General features: G+C 40.2%; 1 protein-coding gene across 1 annotated transcript in view; it reads right to left on the bottom strand.

Annotated features, from left to right (window-relative positions):
• Positions 1-19,890, bottom strand: part of LOC137333715 (Fanconi anemia group A protein-like) — a 79,383-nt gene that overhangs the window by 15,796 nt on the left and 43,697 nt on the right. Inside the window, exons 21-33 of the mRNA XM_067998023.1 lie at positions 17,828-17,904; positions 16,122-16,226; positions 14,989-15,122; positions 13,115-13,185; positions 10,861-10,960; positions 10,216-10,415; positions 8,287-8,383; positions 7,835-8,005; positions 7,085-7,158; positions 6,397-6,525; positions 5,250-5,340; positions 3,891-4,060; positions 2,520-2,625 (exon numbers count right to left, since the gene is read on the bottom strand). Coding sequence (XP_067854124.1) covers positions 2,520-2,625; positions 3,891-4,060; positions 5,250-5,340; positions 6,397-6,525; positions 7,085-7,158; positions 7,835-8,005; positions 8,287-8,383; positions 10,216-10,415; positions 10,861-10,960; positions 13,115-13,185; positions 14,989-15,122; positions 16,122-16,226; positions 17,828-17,904 — 1,525 coding nt within the window. The remainder of the gene's footprint in view (positions 1-2,519; positions 2,626-3,890; positions 4,061-5,249; positions 5,341-6,396; positions 6,526-7,084; positions 7,159-7,834; positions 8,006-8,286; positions 8,384-10,215; positions 10,416-10,860; positions 10,961-13,114; positions 13,186-14,988; positions 15,123-16,121; positions 16,227-17,827; positions 17,905-19,890) is intronic.

The following is a 19,890-nucleotide window of genomic DNA, read 5'->3' as shown; positions in this document are numbered from 1 at the left end:
TCATTCAATTTAGATAGAATGAATGTAACAACTGCTAGAACTAACCAATTTATTTAAAGGGCAAGAAAAGTCTGAGGGGTAGTACTTTTTGTTCAAATGTACATTTAAAAAATAGAAAAAATGTTCCTTAAAACTTAAGCAAAACAAATTACTTAACACCTCATGTCAGTTGTCAGTTCTGTTTCCAGTTGCTTTGGTGATGTCACCCCTCCTGGACAAGGACGTCATTGATAGGAGCCAAGTGCATCCCAAAGCAACTTCAATCAGTGTAATGAGGGAGCCACAGCTTCAATCTGGAGCCACCTAACCTCTCTCAATGCCAGGAAAACATGCTACCAGCTGGCTCACGATTTATCTATTAACATGGACAAAAGAGCTGAATTCCAGAGGTGAGTTGAGAGTGACTACCCTTGACACAAGGCAGCATTTGACCGAGTGTGGCACCAAGGAGCCCTAGTAAAATTGAAGTCAATGGGAATCAAGGGGAAAACTCTCCAGTGGCTGGAGTCATACCTAACACAAAGGAAGATGGTAGTGGTTGTTGGAGGCCAATCATCTCAGCCCCAGGGCATTGCTGCAGGAGTTCCTCAGGGCAGTGTCCTAGGCCCAACCATCTTCAGCTGCTTCATCAATGACCTTCCCTCGATCATAAGGTCAGAAATGGGGATGTTTGCTGATGATTGCACAGTGTTCAGTTCCATTCACAACCCCTCAAATAATGAAGCAGTCTGAGCCCGCATGCAGCAAGACCTGGACAACATCCAGGTTTGGGCTCATAAGTGGCAAGTAACATTCGTGCCAGACAAGTGCCAGGCAATGACCATCTCCAACAAGAGAGAGTCTAACCACCTCCCCTTGACATTCAACAGCATTACCATCGCCGAATCCCCCACCATCAAACATCCTGGGGGGTCATCATTGACCAGAAACTTAACTGGACCAGCTATATAAATACCGTGGCTACAAGAGCAGGTCAGAGGCTGTGTATTCTGCAGCGAATGACTCACCTCTTGACTCCCCAAAGCCTTTCCACCATCTACAAGGCACAAGTCAGGAGTGTGATGGAATACTCTCCACTTGCTTGGATGAGTGCAGCTCCAACAACACTCAAGAAGCTCGACGCCATCCAGGACAAAGCAGCTCGCTTGATTGGCACCCCATCCACCACGCTAAACAGTCACTCCCTTCACCACCGGCGCAAAGTGGCTGCAGTGTGCACCATCCACAGGATGCACTGCAGCAACTCACCAAGGCTTCTTCGACAGCACCTCCCAAACCCGCGACCTCTACCACCTAGAAGGACAAGGGCAGCAGGTACATGGGAACACCACCAGCTGCACGTTCCCCTCCAAGTCACACACCATCCCGACTTGGAAATATATCGTCGTTCCTTCATCGTCGCTGGGTCAAAGTCCTGGAACTCCCTTTCTAACAGCACTGTGGGAGAACTTTCACCACACGGACTGCAGCGGTTCAAGGCGGCGGCTCACCACCACCTTCTCAAGGGCAATTAGGGATAGGCAATAAATGCCGACCTCGCCAGCGACGCCCACATCCCATGAACGAATTTTTTAAAAATAGTAAAAATGACATTTCCACGCACTTCCTGTCAACTTTTTCAATTATAAATTCCTATGTCCACATTTATAATGGAAACTGCCTACGTCAACTCGTCACACTGTAATTACACTCTCCAGTCAGTGGCGTCACTGGAGCACCACAGTTTTGTGTCTCCCAGCTCTTCAGCCTGCAATGCAGAGAAACTCCTATGCTCCAACCAACTCTACTCTGCTTCCCAAAGTAGTGTACGTTTTGCTATTTAACCATAAACAATCTAAAATTAAATTATTATATAAAAATAAGGAGAGTGTATGACTTTAAAATGAGTGCTGAATTACTTCTGCACGTCCTGGTCCAATTATTACTCCTGCTCCTCATCAACCCTTCAAAAATATTTTTGATGGCAGCTGCTTGCCAGGCTGTATCCACAATTGGCAGCCCAATTCTTCAGAGGACCTAAAGCAGGCATTAGTCCCCTTATTAGCATATGAAAGGGGCCGAATACCTGTTTTAGGCGGCCGCCCTGAACGCCTGAAAATCGACAGAGATCATTATGGCGTTGGATGTTTTTCAAGCATCTTTGAGGCACAGTGCAGAGCGCCCTGCCAAATTGGTCATTTTTGCCCCTGTTTTTCATCTGGAAAACAGGTGCAACAATGACCAATTTCTACCCCAAAAACTGGAAGCTTCAATAACCACAACTGAAGCCCATTCATTGGGATCCTCTGACAGAAATGAAATAGTCCCATCCACACAAATTGAAACACACTAAGAACTGACTGGCACCTAAAAAATGTCTCCAGTCAATGAAAGATTTGTTTTAAACATGTTTCCACTGATTGCCATCAACTGTATTTCATTAGCTAAATAATCTCTTAGGTCTAAGCATGTGCATATTTGTTAGTTAGCATAATCTGAGATTTACCTCATTACAATGGAATTCCCAACACCAGACTTACCAGTTCTGTATTTGTAAAGTGAAAGAATTTCTCACATTCCAAAGTTGTCTTTAGTCTGTCCTTGCGAGTTCTGAACAGCACACTAGGAGGAAGTGCCACTAGAATTCTGACCGTGCCAAAAACAGAGGAGGCAAACATTTATATGAAATACACTATTGAAATCAACAGCTTAACCATTACACAATCCATTACATGAAGATTATTATACAATATATTAAAAAATGCTGTTTTCTCAATGTCACAGCTGGTAAATTTTGCTGCCCAGACATAATGGTCCCAAGTGCGATCCCAGTGTTTGTAATGTTAGCTTATCTCAGCTGGGGCAGGAGTGCAGGTGCTATTGTTGATCTCAGTGCCTCTGGGTTCTGGTGGACAAAATGAAGCAGGATTCCCACTGCTAGCTGCTATCGAGTGCCCTTTGCTGCAAAGTGCATGTGTCAGGTGAGGACAGGATCTGGTTCTACTGTTATGCTTCCACAGTTGAACAACTGTTGACACTCCCTGTCTAGGCTCGTGTGAAAAATCGCCATTTGGGGTACTAGAGAACACCTGTAGCACAACATCCAGCAATGAGTGAGCACCTTCAGGAGAACGAGAGGAAAATAATTAAAAAGGGACAAAAACAACTTTTAAATTAAAAGCAAAACATCAAAAACCTCCCATATGTAGGTATTCCCACATATTCAAGGTTGTAGGATGTGTTGTTAGCCAAGAAAGTGACTCTCAAGCAGTTTAGAACTTATGAACCCAGAGACAGGTCACAGCATTGAAATGCACTCTTTCTATTTTAATTTTTAAACAAGATATAGAAGACTAAACAAATTTAAAAAGAAACATAAAATTATTTGTCAAAGTCTGTCTAAGTTACTGAACAGTTAGCAGGTCTGGACTAGAGGGAGTGAGACCTGAGTTAACAGCAATCATAGCACAAGAGTAAGTTTGTGATCACCTTATTGCAATGTTTGTGAGACTCACTCAGGTGAAGAAGCTTTGTTTAGTAACTTTTTATAGTTTGTCAGAAGAGAACCACATATTAAGTTTTCAAAGCAAATAAAAACATCACTTAAAAAAAGGTTTTTTAAAAAAGTACAAACGTTTGGTTTAGTTGGGAATACCCTGGATAGTTAAATGTCACACTTTTTTCACTCTTCCTACTCTGGAAACTTCAGATTTTGTTTTTAATACTGAATAATAAAACCACACCTCAGCTGGACCATGCGAAAGTATAGTCAGTAATTTTTCATTTTATTTTCTTACAACCTTGAAAAACATTGCCATACAACTCTTGTATTTCATTGAAAGATTCTGTAGTATTAATGTTGTGTTTATTCTCCAATTGCTTTTTGTTAGAATTTTCTTCCTTGCTCTTACCTGACAAATGCATGCAATTCAATCTGTTGCTCTAATTGCTTGCTCAAGATTGGCATTTCCAACCTTGCCAGTCTGTCTTGAAAGACATCCAGGAGAAAATGGCCACTTTCATGTGATGGACTTTTACCTAGTGCTTTTGTCCATACTCTTTCCAGATCAAACACCATCTCCTAGAATCATAGAATCATAGAAAATTTACGACACAGAAGGCGGCCATTCGGCCCATTGTGTCTGTGTAGGCTGAAAATGAGCCACCCAGCCTAACCCCACTTTCCAGCACTTGGTCCATAGCCTTGTAGGTCACGGCACTTCAGGTGCACGTCCAGGTACTTTTTAATTGAGTTGAGGGTTTCTGCCTCTACCATCCTTTCAGGCAGTGAATTCCAGACCCCTACCACCCTCGGTGAAAAAAATTTTCCTCACCTCCCCTCTAATCCTTCTACCAATCACTTTAAATCTATTCCCCCTGATTATTGAACACTCTGCTAAGGGAAATAGGTCCTTCCTATCCACTCTATCTAGGCCCCTCATAATTTTGTACACCTCAATTAAATTACCCCTCAGCCTCCTCCGTTCCAAAGAGCCCAGCCTATCCAATCTTTCCTCATAGCTAAAATTCTCCAGTCCTGGCAACATCCTCGTAAATCTCCTCTGTACCCTCTCTAGCGCAATTACATCCTTCCTGTAATGTAATGACCAGAACTGTACACAGTACTCAAGCTGTGGCCTAATCAGTGTTTTACACAATTCCAGCATAACCTCCCTGCTCTTATATTCTATGCCTGTAATCAATTATATTCTATGCCTGTAATCCTGTAATCAATTTAAACAAATTTAACGTATTAATAGAAACAACTCTTCCAAAGGACTAGAAATCCAATTTATAAGGACATAAATTCAAATTACTGCCTAATCTTTTTAATGAAATATTGCAAACTGAATTATGAGATACGGTAAATTGTGGATAGTTGATAAGCTGTTAAAAATAGAATGCATATTATGAGTGAGGAGGTCTGAATACATTAATTCCAAGTCCAACATATTCAATCCTTGGCTTTGATCAGTGTTGTGACAAGTTAATGTGTAATTTTCATCTCATTATTTAAAGAAGGTCTGGGCACTGGGTGAAAGTCCCAGTCCACATACCTAAAAAGCAAATTAATTACACAACAAAAATGTATTTCAGAAACAAAGAGCACATGTAACGCAACATTTTATAATTTAGTTATAATCCAAGGCGATTAAAATATTTCAGAGCTGTGCAGCATTAGAACTGAATTTAAATTAATCATCAGGGTTTCTTTTGTGGGAATTTCCACATGAACATGTCATACTTTCTTTGTAAGTGAGGTTGGTTACCTGTAGTCGACAAATAATGTTCTCAAAGCACGATCTACTGAATGAAGGAGGTTCTGAACAGTCAGACTGTTTACAGTACTGCACTTTAGCTCTGGAAATAACCATAAAACCAAAATCAGCAATGAGAACACATCCTGTTTTCAAGCCCACAAAAGCACCTGCAACCAGTAACTACATAATTGCTGAAATCGCTGCATACAAAAGGTAGATGGGATGTTGGGGAACGTACCTCACGATCAGTTACTTCTTAGAAACTTGTTTTTTTTTTCATCACCTTCAGAGGTCAGAGGAATTTCTCAGAACACTTTTTTCACTAAATTGGCTTAGGAATTTTAAAAATTTGTTTTTTTGCCTCTCCCGGGAGGCTGGTGAGCGGGAAGTATTGGGGGTCATGTTACCCGGTTGCAAAACGGCTGAATGGGACAGACTTGATGGACCAGCTGGTCTTTTTCTGTCTGTCATTTTGTATGTCGTATAAAAGTTCTCTTGGATCAAATGTGAGACATATCAGATCTTACTACTGCTCCACTGACAACACCTTGTCAATAGGTCTAAAAAAAAAATCAATAAAGCTCATCGACTACACCCCATAGCCCTTTTCAGGGGTCACACTATTTACTTCCGATCTCAGTGATTTGACCTGTTTGATGCAGGTTGCACAGAAATTTAAGGGCCAGTTTTCTACTGTGGTCAAATAACTATACAGAAATTAATTGGAATTTAAATGCCACTACACTCATTTAAGCCATGCAAGAAAAAGGATTTATAACTCATCTAACCTGGACTGAATTTTAACCTAGGTCCAGAAACAAGAGGGCAGTGGTCTCACCCACATAATAAGTGGGGAGCTAATAGTAAGAAGAATATAATCAAAATAAATCATGCTTCATACAATTGTGGCTAGGAGTTTGAGCTCTAGCTACCATAATCTTCTGGTCACAAGTGTCAGTTTTATCAGGTTCTGAGATAGTAAACCTTGCATCTCAGGGAAAAGTGACACTTGACAACGAGGGTTGGCCTGTGGTCAAGTTTTTTTGGGGGGAATGAGGGTAGGGGAGAAAGTGAAAGGGGAAAGATTGTGACTGCATTTATCAACACCATATTGTGAATATAGTGCAATCACTTCAACAAAATGTTGGAAATTTACCTTTTATTGAAATCCATTAATGTGTTAATAATAATCCTACAGGCAGTCTCTAAATCCCCACCACATCCTCCTGCAGCAAGGGGAGATGGCAGATAAAGTTGGTAACAGGCCCAGTGCTGATAATCTTGCCTGTAATTGAAGCATAAAACAGTTAATAATTTCAACCTCATTCAAATAAATCCACTGTACTTGACTGGTAACAATCAAAGGACAAGTCAAACACAACAATTATCATCGTCCAATGTGTCAATGTAATTCTTACACCTACCATATCTTAGAGGTGAATGATCACTTTAATATTTAATAGATCACCAGAAATGATTTGCAATCTGGAAGTGGGTATCGTTTGAAATCTGGGGAACATTTGAAATCGAGTGATCACCGTACAATTCAACTTGGCGGCATCATCATAATAACGAGTAAGCCTATAACAATGGGTATTTTTTTTTTACAGAAGAGGAATCCATGAAACCACATAATATTTCTTAATATAAAACACAGTTACCTATTCATTTTAGATGGAGACATACCACTACATCCTTTGAATGTTTTCAAAATGAAATGAACCAATCACACTGTTGTTTTTCATTTACCTTCTACAACTGGTACTGGTTCAGGTATTTGGTATTCAACATACTGAGGTGAAAAACGTCGTCCACATTTACTTTAGAGTCAAGAGGATATTTACCTGTCTACATCAGATAGTATATCTTTGTATGGTTGGACAGCCAGTTCCGACATCAACCAATCATGGAATGTTAGCTAGAAAAGGAAAGGTAAAGAGTGCAAAGAGTTGGGTAGGACTTTTCCTTTTAAACTCAATAATATATACACCTAACATTTTGATATACTGTAAAATATGTATCTGCACAGGCTACATTTTAAACTTCTCGATACATTTCTGGAGCTTCGGCATCAAGTATAGAGCAATGAACATTAATTTAATCAGCAGCTTATAAATCCAGAAACACATGAAAAGTACTTTCTATAACAAAGCTTCAGCCAGGTTACTCTGTCCTTTTAATACTTTCTGAAGTTGACCGAACTTTAACAAACTTTCTTCCTCTAACGCTGTTAGTTGAGTTTTCTCAAGACTTCACTTTGCTGAACAGTCAGAAACAGGTGGTAATAATATTGCACCCATCACACGACACCATGGGGTATGAATTCGTCTTGGACTAAATGTGCGATAGCGAATTGGGAGCCCGTCCGATTTTCTTTTTGATTGAAGTAAATCGGACGGAGTACAAAACAGACTGCCGATTTATTATCAGCCGCTTTGCGTTACCGCTCAAAACGAATTTTAACCCCTTTATATATTCAGTTTAAAATATCACAATTTAATCTACAGAGCAATGTGGGTTTAACTGCAGATCAAGGCAGTCAATCCAATATCTCCAATCAAACTCAAGCTGAAGAGAGCGACATAGTCGGTTACCTGGAAGTCTTTCACCCTCACAAGCTCCTTGAATGTATGGTGTTTAAATACTGAAAGCGCTGCAGTGGTCCAATTTAAATGAAGACCAACAAGATTATTCCATGTAGATTCCACTAGTTCTCCCTGTTCTTGTCGAGACGCTGGAATCAGTCGTGGAATTATATACAGTAGCTAAAAGACAAAAATATGCAACTCTGCTGTGAATAGATGCGTTCATTTTAGAGATGTTACATCAAGATTTTTTTATATTGCTAGAAGTAGCCATGGCAACAGGTGTTAGCAGTCTGGCTGAGACAACACAGCAATTTGATCTTTTCATGGTTGTATATAGTTTTAAAGGAGTCAATTAAAATTGATTCTGTATCAGGTTTCCAAACTAGAGGAAGGCAGTTATTGCCTTGTAAAGTAGGTTAAAGTACTACATATATATATTTGCTCAAAAAATACTTCACCTTTTGCACGAACCCAGAAGGAACAGACTGTTTTACAATATCAAGTGATGATGATGATGATAAGCAGACTGCATAAGCAACTGCTGCTGTACAAAACCTGCCAGAAAAAAGGAGTTTCATTTACAGATTATAAAGGGACATGTACCCAAATATTTTTCAGACAAATATATACTCACAGATTGTGCAGAGTGGTAAGGTAAGGGCAGGTACCAAAAAATCTAGAGCAAATGCTGCACTTTCATTCAGCTTTTTATGACTTTCAAACCAGGGGGAAGGGGGCGATTTATGTACCAGTGCCATTAATATTTTTCAGCTAGGGTTAAAATCAAGCGTTGACTTATACATCAGTGTGACCAATACACCAGTATTGGCAGTAGTTGCAAACATGGGGTGTTTTTGTTTTAAAAAAGGAAAAGAAGGTAGCTACAGTGGAGAAAAACAAACTTTTCCTTAAAGATAGATTCTGTTTCAAGCTAGCAATAATGTTCACCTTTCTGTAATATCTGCAAACTAATTACCTGAAAGATGAATATTAAAATAACTACCTAAATAGTTGAGGGGAGGGGCATGGAGAACAGAGGAGAAAAGTTAAAAAGTTTGCCCAAATCTGGATCATGCAACATTAATCTTCCCACGCTTGATTTTAGAATGCTGTCCTGGCCGGCCTCCCATCTTGCACCCTCCGTAAACTTGAGCTCATCCAAAACTCTGCTGCCCATATCCAAACTCGCACCAAGTCCCATTCACCCATCACCTCTGAGCTTGCTGACCCTATATTGGCTCCCAGTCTAGCAACGCCTCGAGTTTAAAATTCTCATCTTTGTTTTCAAATCCTCTCCCTATCTCTGTAACCTCCTACAGCCCTACAACCCTCCGAGATTTCTGCGTTCCTCCAATTCTGGCCTCTTGCGCAGCCCCGATTTTGAATCGCTCCACCATTGGCGGCCGTGTCTTCAGCTGTCTAGGCCCTAAGCTCTGGAATTCCCTCCCTAAGAATCCCCTTCTTTCTTTCTCAACCTCTCCCTCTTCCTCTTCCTTTAAGAGGCTCCTTAAAATCTACCTCTTCAACCAAGCTTTTGGTCACCTAATATCTCATGAGGCTTGGTGTCAAATTCTGTTTGATAATACTCCTGTGAAGTGCCTTGGGATGTTTTACTATGTTAAAGGCGCTATATAAATGCAAGCGGTTGTTGCTGTGGATTTTAGAATGTGAGAATCTAAAACTGATGTCCGACATTATAATTCAGATGTATTGGCCTCCCCGTGGACAATTCTTTTATGCCTTACACGCGATGTATAACAGGACAGCATGCTGTGAGGGCTGTATATTAGTGCTTACCCAACACTGCACAAAAGCATTGGTGAAAAAGACTCAGTGCCTCGAGTGGCAGGTAAGCACGTATAAACAGAGCAAACAAAAATGTTACAAAGTGAAAAAATTTCCATCAGTTTCCCTTTAGTCTTTTCAAGAGCAAAATGCCAAGATACACAATTGTTCTTCATAGCTCAGTCCTCTAAGTTTTGGTACTAATCTTGTAGCCGCTGCTAAACATTTTCTAATAACATCATGTCCCTTTTGAAGTAAGATAACAAAAATAGATCGTATACCAGGTATGTTTTCTCTGATGACGTGTACAATTTTTAAAATTATCTCTTTTGATTTATAGATTGTACATTTTGCTATGTAGACCAACATTTGTTTGCTTACTTTACCTCATGGAAACACTGGACTGACTGTTAGTGGCTTGCTCATCAATATTTCTCCTGCTGATATCTTCAGTATATTCCCACTGAGTATTTATATTTATTACTTTCTCTCTTGCCAAATTTCATTGCTGCTACATTTCTGCTTCATTGATCTTTGTGCCTAACCCTTTAAACCAGACCTGTCTCTGCACAACACAGAGTCTTCGCTTGCTCAATCTTTACCTCATACAGAATGTTGAAGATTCTCCAGTCGTACAGGTGAGGAACTGGTTTAGGTACTCAGCAAAAGAAACTCTTTCTTCGCTGGCTGATTGTGGTAAATGCACGCTGGGGTTCACCAGCGAAAGGAATATCTGCAAGATGTGTAGGTGAACTGTGAAAGCAGCCAGTCCTAAAATGTGCACATCACCAAGAGAAGAACCCTTAAAAAAATAACAAAATTAATGGATTTTAATTATGCAAAACATCTCCTGTATAGATTCAAAAATAGAATTTGAGAAGATAATTTGGATTTTTATGCCAATTATTAATAAAGTAAGTTTTGAAGTCTGAACAAGCTTCAGGGATCAACGGGTTATTTTAGACTGCTACAAGGGACATAATAACATCTCTAAAATAGGTCAGACTGCAAGCTCTTCCATTTTGTCTGGTAGAAATAATGAACTGTTAATCTTAAAAATAATATTCTGTTATTATTCTTTATTGTGGGATTCCTAACTGCCTGAAGATCTGCACTTTGTGAATTAGCTTTTACATTAGGAAACAGAATGTCCCATTGCCACCTCCAGAAGGAAAACAAACCCATTTTAACCTCCTTTATTAACAGTTCAGAACTCTTTTGGTGCTTACAATGTGCTGTTCACTTACCTGGTGACTGGTCAAATGCAGGACTCTGGTGAGAACTGCATGTAAAAGTCTTCTGTGACCACACAACATTTTCACAAACATAGAGGCCCATTCACCTTGTCTGTACAAAGAAAAATACATATGTAACTAATATGTACAAGAGGCAGAAATAAAAAGGTCAGCATCTGAAAAGACAACGGCTAGATTGTTTTGGATAGAACCCTATGGGTCAACCTTCTGAAGATTCTGTACCCAAAATGTTAACCCATCTTTTCCCTTTTTAGATGCTGATGTATCAGTTATGTATTTCCAGAATTTTGTGCTTTTATTTCACATTTTCTACATTTGTAGTTTATTTTTAAACCTATAATGTAAAAGAGTACTTGTGGTTCAGAATCAAAAACTACTGCAATATGCATTACACAAGAGAACAATAGATAACCAGGAATAATTAAAGGCAGTCCAATTTCTCCAGGTCTTTCTGTACCCTCAGCAAATATTGGAGTCAAATTTGAGAGACATCGGTCCTTTTCACAACTGTGTCCAATGTCATCCTGTTATTACACTACCTAATATGTGGGGAGAAGGAGAGAAAGAGAGTCTTGCGTTGATATAGCATCTTTTTACATCTCTGCAAAGCACCCTAAAGCCATTCACATGCAAAGGATTACTTTGAGGTGGAGTAACTTACTACTTCGACTAATTTGGCAGTCAAATTGCATGCAGCAAGATTCTACAAAGAGCAATGAGATGGATTATCAGTTAATCTGTTTTTGGTGGCGTTGGTTGAGGGATAAAGGTTAGTCAGAATACCAGAAGAACTTCCTGCCATGGGAATTGTAATGTTCACCTGAGCCACAGGAATAGGCAGCTGGAGCCTCAGTTTTACATCCATCCAAGCACAGCATCCCCAACAATGTAGCACTCCCTTAGCCAATTCAGCCCAGTTTATGCGCTCAAGTCTTGAGGTGGACTTGAATCTACAACATCTGACTCAGTGACAAGAGTGCTATCAAGGACTTGGGCGGGGGGAGGGCGGGGAGAGAAGAAAGCAAGAGAAATAACATCAAATGAGGTTAGATGCATCAGTAAGAGAGATTAGGCAGAGATCAAAAATCATGGGAGAGACTGAAGTGTTAAGCATAAATAGTAGAGAGATACCCCACATAAAAAGGAAACAAGAGAAGAACTATAAGTTGCAGTGGTACCAACAGGACCAGAAAATCAAACTACAGAAAATGTAAGCCATTGAAAAGAACTGAAAAATAATAGCAGAGAATATCAGAAAATTGAAAGGTGTAAAAGGAAGGACAGTCAACAGATAATAAAATGAGTTTATTTGATTTATTTTAATGAATGAATAGGGCAACAATATTCAAACAAAGAGGTTAGCATTACACTGGCCAGAAGAAAACAGTTTAATTCACCTCAAAGAATAAACTGAAGAGATTGTTTTTGAGTAACAACTGCAAATTTTTTTCCTTTCAAGTACTTAACCAGTTCTCTTTTGAAAGCCATGATTGAATCTGCCTCCACCACCCCTTCTGGCAGCACATTCCAGATCTTAACCACTCGTGTAAAAAAGTTTTTTCTCATGTCACCTTTGGTTCTTTTGCCAATCACTTAAATCTCTGTCCTCTGGTTCTTGACCCTTCCGACAATGGGAACAGTTTCTCTCTATCTAGACCCTTCATGATTTTGAATACCTCTATCAAATCTCCTCTCAACCTTCTCTGTTCCAAAGAGATCAAGCCCCGCTTCTCCAGTCTATCCACGTAATTAAAGTTCCTCATCCCTGGAATCATTCTAGTAAATCTCTTCTGCACCCTCTCTAAGGGCTTCACATCTTTCCTAAACTTTGAAAATGTATTTTTTTAAATCAAATATAATGCAAAGGAATCAGATTGTATTAGCAAGTTAAAATAAACAAGATGTTGTTTGGAACTAGGATTTGTACATCAGGCACAGCTACAACAAAACTGATTTTGTCTGAAACTAACTTAGACTTGGATTTTTTTTTAAATCTCTACGCAAGAATATATTTATATTTCGAAATAATTATTTTCAGTTAGTGACTGCAGATATTCACATAGGCAAATCGCACTACTCCATGAACAGGTTTTAGGCCTTTTGCTACTTTTTAACCGCATATGGTAACAGGTTTAGTTTGATGCAGAGATCAATACTTGTTTCCTAATGAGTAACAGAGGAGGCATTTTTCCTGTCATTTAATATAACTGTGCTGATTGCTGTGAATTAAACAGCAATGTCTTACCTCTGTGGTGGGTTGAAGTTTGAAGCTGTAAGAAATGTCTGACAAAAACTCTTCAACAGAAGGTCTCTGACCTGTAAGTATAAACATATAGTTACAGCACAGCCTGAAATCGACTATCTATGACTTTTTCAAAACTGCCTTGGCATCTGTTAGAAGCACAAATTATAACAATTATATAGTTTAATGACTGTACAAATAATCAGTATTTCCAAACTTACTGCTGTACAAATGGATTTCCAGAATGGTAAAGATTAGAAATACTTTGAAACACTGATACAATTTTTATTTTCAGCAACGATGCAACATGGTTTACTAGAAGAAAATAAAACTTAGAATGAGAATAGGCCATTGGGCTCATGAAGCTGCTCATCCCAAAGTCTATGCATGACTACCTCAACCGTGGGCTCTTTCCCCTTTCCCACTCACCCAAGATCCATCTACTCTCATCCCAAGTCACATGTGAATCAAACAGATCCATTAATACCCCTATAATGTTCAATCCACTTTCTCAGTAGGTACTGATCCAGTTCCCTCTTAAAGGTTTGAACTGACATAGAATTAACTATATTCTCAGAGCCTGTTCCACATGCACCATCCTGTGGGAATAAAATCTTCGAATCTCCCTCCAGGCTTGTGAACTTTGTAACTATTCTGTGCTCACTGTCCAAGCGAAATAGTCTGCTGAACTCTATTTTAAAGACCTGCATCACATATCTTTTCAGTTTTCTTTTCTCCGGCGAAAATAAATTCAATCACCTGAGTCTTTCTTCCTAACTTAAAACCACTAAGGACTACAGTTGTCCTCGTCGCTCAACTGTGAATTCTTTCTAACGTATCCTTTTTGAGGTATGGTACAGCAAGGGGCCCAGGACAGTTCCCCATGGAACACCCATTGGTTACTGCTCCTAGGCAAAGCAGTTACGAACATATGAATATTGACAGACAATAAAAGACCAACTAATCCATCCAGCCTGTCCCACACATTTGTGATGCGTTGTGCATCACAACACATACACTCCCCACCCCACCCGGAAACCATGAAATCTCCTGAGAGGCGCAAAAAAAGATAAACTCAGGTCAATTAGGGGAAAGAAAACTGGAAAATTCCTCTCCGACCCCTTCAGGCATCGAAAATTAATCCAGGAGACCACTCTGGGCCTGATTAACGTCATCAGGTGTCTCTCTACCTTTTGTACAAGGAAATAGCCGTCCTTTGGCCAGACATAGCCATCTCGCGTCAGATGGCAGCATAAGTGTGTTGAAAGAAGAAATGGAAACAGAAAATTGGCAGAGTCTGTACTTAAAGGGGTAGCTTGTGACCTGTTTCAACACCTGTTGAAACTAATCAAAAACTGCTAATAGCATGAAGCTACATTTGGTTGGGTTTTAAACAAAAATGTTATAGGTAGGTATGAGGAAAGTGTTAAAGGTGTATCCCTGCCTCCATTTCCAGTTCTTGATGGACAGCTGCTTTTGAAATATTTTTATCTTTACAGCGATGAGTCACAGAGAACGAAAATCAGACTGACCCTGTATCTGATCACATGCTTCAAAACATGGACAGAAGCTGTTCAGGGCACTGAGCAGAGTACAGGAAAACAGTCCCAATATCACACTTGAACAGTTTATACAAAAGAAACAGCTAAATTACAAATTTATACGCTAATCTGTATCACCACACAAAATGTAATTAAACAAAATATTTCTCTCACATGCAAACACACCTTGTCCGCACGCATACATGCACACAGTGTACACACACCCATCTATGCTTTGTATATAAATACTGATATTATCTAACTTTGGATAACAGTATAAACCTTAGAAAGCCTCTTCAACCATTAATTCAATATCAGAGCCAAAAGAACACTCACCTCCAACTCTAGATGACCCAATTTTGGTACAGCTGTGTCTAATCGGATTGGTTTATCTATTGCAGTGCAATCATCACCATCATCTATCATAGTTTTCAGTTGGCCAGAGATTACAGCAATCTGAGCAGAAACAACTAGAAAATAATTCACAATATTACCAGAAATAAATGTACAGATCACTGTACTCTCAGCCTAAGTGAAGATACACAAAGAAAAAAAAAAGGAAAATCCAATTTCAAATAATTTAAGTAACTTATGATCTATCCTGCATAATTAATAAGGTGGGAGATGGAATATGGATATTTCACAGAAGAGCAGGGGAGTTCTCCCCAGTGTCCTGTCAAATATTTATCCCTCAACCAACATCAATACAAAAAAATAGATTATCTGGTCATTATCACATTGCTGTTTGTGGGACCTTGCTGTGCACAATTTGGCTGCTGCCTTTCTTACATTACAACAGTGACTACACTTCAAAAGTACTTCATTGGCTGTAAAGTGCTTTGGGACATCCTGAGGTCATGAAATGCGCTATATAAAACGCAAATTTTGTTTTTCTTTTTTTTTTTATCATCTTGCCTTACATCTGTAACATAAAATTGTCTTGTCTCTGGGTTGTTTCCGTAATGAAAGGCATTTTTACGTGGACAGGGCATTAGCCTAACTCGCAACACCCCACCAGGAGGCTCTGTGGACTGCTCAGGTCTGGCTCCTACCTTTCTACTTGTATGGCTTGGGTGGTCCTACCAGGAGCTATACTCCCATCAGCATAGCTCCCAAGGTCATGTGAACACACAAACCTTCCCACCACATCAAGGTACAGTCCAAAATTGTTCAGGGCAATACTGAAAGAATGGAGAATGTATCCAGGAACATATAGGACCGGAAAAGACTATATTTTAATCCATCTGGTCGATCCCAGAGTTCAAAACACAGAATATACAATTTGCTATCTTATCCCTCAATTGATTTTGTTATCGAATGCCTGGCCAACGCCCTCTTAAAATTACCGATGTTATCAGCCTTGAAAACTGGTACACACAGATGTGAAAAATTGGCCCCATTGAGTTAATTTAGATTCTCGATCTTGATTATTCACGACCACTGTCATTCTACCAACATGCCATTCCTACCATCATTATCGCTCGGATTGGTAATCACTTTCCTAAGCTCATCGAGACCAGCTGTCAGCACCCCAATTGGTTCCATCAGGTGCATTTCTTCAGGCATTGAAACACCTGTCATTTCAAAACAATAAACTGATAAAGATCTGTGTTTTGTGCCAAGTTATTTAATGCATATTTTAAGGTTAGATTGCTAACAAAACTAAAAGTACACCATTCTAAGGCACTGAGCCTTTCTTTACTGTGACTAATGCCATCAACATACCAGTAATAGATTTTATAATGCATTTATACATATAACCATTCATTAGTATATTTGCACATAATAAATACTTGATGCCTTTAGCAAAAGAGACTTTTCATTTGTAAAATTTGCACTTTATAGTTATCCATTATTGCTACTGAAGTCATAAACCCCTCTAGATCAGCCCCTCCAGATCACCTGAGGGGGGCAGGAAGGAGGGAGGCGGCCCGAGCGAGGGGCAGGAAGGAGGGGGGGGCGGAGGAAGTGGAGGGAGAAGGGGGGAGAGGGGAGAAAGAGAAGGGGAAGGGAGGATATAAGGTTGAGCCAGTAGTTCAAAAGGGGAAGTAGTAAGAGATGGTCATTTTAATATTACCCTTCTCCCACCCCGCCCCCAACCTCTTTCTTTCTCCCCTCTCTCATTCCCCTCCCTGTTTTTCGTCCTCCTCTCTGACATTGAAATGCTGTTCATTGGGGGAGGTGTAATGTTGAATAAGTGCTCATCAAGGTGTCCCATTGTTGAAAACCCAGCTTCTGGTGTGAGGGTGGCGCGGAGGGGGTGGAAGGGGGAGGATGTGCTTAGAATGCTGCTCAGTGGTGGTGTGCAGGGGGAGCTGTTTTGTGGGGGTGACAGGGGCAGAGTCTAATTGGGAAATGGTGCTTGTGGGGAGAATAGATGTGCAAGGGGATTGTGATTGAGAGGGGAGTGTGCGTATGCACGTGGCCAAAGGGGCGAAGAGCGTTGAGACATCTGACTGAGCAATGGCTGCGGACTGTAGGACAATGCTGCTTGGTGGGGGTGAAGGGGAGAATCGAATGATGCTCTGTTGAGTGGGGGAGGTCACTAACCACATTCATTGTGGCTCATTGGCTGCTGTATATTGTGGGCACTGCATGATAGGAAGCAGATCTGGCTAAGTCTTTTAATGTTGGTGCGAAGAAGTTCAGGTTCAGAGTGAGGGGGCAGTAATGCCAAAGGGATGAATGGCATATAAGGGTTTTTAAAGTCGGGAATGGGGGAGGTTTGTTTGGGTATTATGAGCTAGATATTATTATCCCAGGCTTTGGAAACAGTGCAATGCCAATTGTTTCAGGTCGCAATCAAGAGTCTTTTTCAAGAAAACATGGGACTGGGACAGGAAAGGTGATAACGGGCTGTGAACTATTCGGAAACATAGTAACATGGATCATCAGTATGGAGAGTTTTTGTTAAAATCATGTACGTCAAACAAATGCTTCCATCTTCAATGAGTAGGACTTCAGGTTAGTATAGTGGTGTTGAGAGGTAATGTTAGTTAAACCCCACTGAATTTAACCTCAACCTGGTGTTGACAGGTAACATTAGTTAAACCCCACTGAATTTAACCGGTCACATAATAGCACCATGCACTGACTCAGTACCTACAGAATGTTGCGGCTCTCAGCGCTGAGTATAATGTAGAACAAAATTCTACAGATACAGTTTTATTCTAACCTTCAAGCAGATGCTGTTTCTCTCTTTTACATGCGTGAACATAGCTTGAGTACACATTATCTGGTATTTTATCTGCTCTGAGGAGAAAAAAAAAGTGAAGACCATTAACTACAGCAGGGCATGATAGAAAATGCCAAAATGAGAAAAAACTTGAGTCATACACCTACTGCCACCTGATTAAATAATACACAATGTTAACTATAGTGCTTGCTGGATCGCAAGGTCAGAAATGATAGCTTTGTAAATAATAAACATTGGCAGCAGTTGACATAATACTCTTCTACCAGATACTATGAAGGCAGAAACGCGCAATGTTTTTATGATAGACTGAACTCTCAAGTCCTCATTAAACCACTTTTCGTCAAATTGTCTCAAATGGGCTCTTTGGGGGCACCACCATAAATCAAACTTGGAATAAACATAATAGGTGGCCCAAATCAGTTGTTTCCCGTAAAACTTAATTTGGTCTCAAGGACCCATTTGAGTATACTTAATGAATCAGTTGACTCTAATTGGTCCAAGCTGTAGTGTCCTTTCTGCATTTCTATTTCCCTAGTCATCTCCATGTCTCCAGGATCTTTGTCCCGAGCACTCTCTATAATTTCCCTTCAAGGCCACTTTGACTCTCCTACTCTAAAGCACTTGAAGCACCTGAGGCATATGTACGTAAAGGTAATATTAAGCCCTCGATGCAACATAGATAAGTGTAAAGCTTCCTCTACACTGGCTAAATAATATGCCTTTGCCCCAAGATTTCCTGTTCCCTAAATTTGAAATGTCTACACCAGCTAATTTGATGGCACCTGAGTAAGGCTGTCATTTAATACTGAATTATGGGCAGTTTTGTGCTTTTGACTCAAACCAAAACTAATTTTATTCAGCAGTTGAAAAGACTGCAGGGACAGGAAGGAGCTGTACACTGGGACAGGCTCCATCTGAACCGGAATGAGACCAGTGTCCTAGCGGAAAGGATAAATACGGCTATCAATAGGACTTTAAACTAGTAAGATGGGGGGGGGGTAACCTGGGGAAGATAACATAAGTCTGAAGAAAAAAGAAATAGGAAATGAGAGTAAAAGTCACATAGAAACATAGAAAATAGAAGCAAGAGTAGGCCATTTGGCCCTTCGGGCCTGCTCCGCCATTTAAAATGATCATGGCTGATCGTCTAACTCAGTACCCTGTTCCCGCTTTTTCCCCCATATCCCTTGATCCCTTTAGCATTAAGAAATATACCTATCTCCTTCTTGAATACATCTAATGACTTGGCCTCCACAGCCTTCTGTGGTAGAGAATTCCACAGGTTCACCATCCTCTGAGTGAAGAAATTTCTCATCTCTGTTCTAAATGGCATACCCCGTATCCTGAGACTGTGACCCCTGGTTCTGGACTCCCCAGCCATTGGGAACATCCTCCCTGCATCTAGTCTGTCTAGTCCTGTTAGAATTTTATATGTTTCGATGAGATCACCTCTCATTCTTCTAAACTCTAGTGAATATAGGCCTAGTCGACCCAATCTCTCCTCACCCCAGGAATCAGTCTGGTAAACCTTCGTTGCACTCCCCCCCATGGCAAGGACATCCTTCCTCAGATAAGGAGACCAAAACTGCACACAATACTCCAGATGTGGTCTCACCAAGGCCCTGTATAACTGCAGTAAGACATCCCTGCTCCTGTACTCAAATCCTCTTGCAATGAAGGCCAACATACCATTCACCTTCCTAACTGCTTGCTGCACCTGAATGCTCGCTTTCAGTGACTGGTGTACAAGGACACCCAGGTCTCGTTGCACCTTCCCTTTTTCCAATCTATCACCATTCAGATAATAATCTGCCCTTTTACAACCAAAGTGAATAACCTCACTTTTATCCATGTAATACTGCATCTGCCATGCACTTGCCCACTCACCCAACTTGTCTAAATCACATTGCAGCCTCTTTGCATCCTCCTCACAGCTCACATAATGATAGGGTAGATGTAAAGAAAATATTTCCACTTGTGGGGGAGTCCAAAACTAGAGATCATAAATATAAAATAGTCGCTAATAAATCCAATAGGGAATT

The sequence above is a fragment of the Heptranchias perlo genome, chromosome 16 (assembly GCF_035084215.1).
Source record: "Heptranchias perlo isolate sHepPer1 chromosome 16, sHepPer1.hap1, whole genome shotgun sequence".
In the NCBI taxonomy this organism is placed as follows: Eukaryota; Metazoa; Chordata; class Chondrichthyes; order Hexanchiformes; family Hexanchidae; genus Heptranchias; species Heptranchias perlo.
The sequence above is the reverse complement of the archived record's forward strand: the minus strand, read 5'-3'. Positions and strand labels throughout refer to the sequence as shown.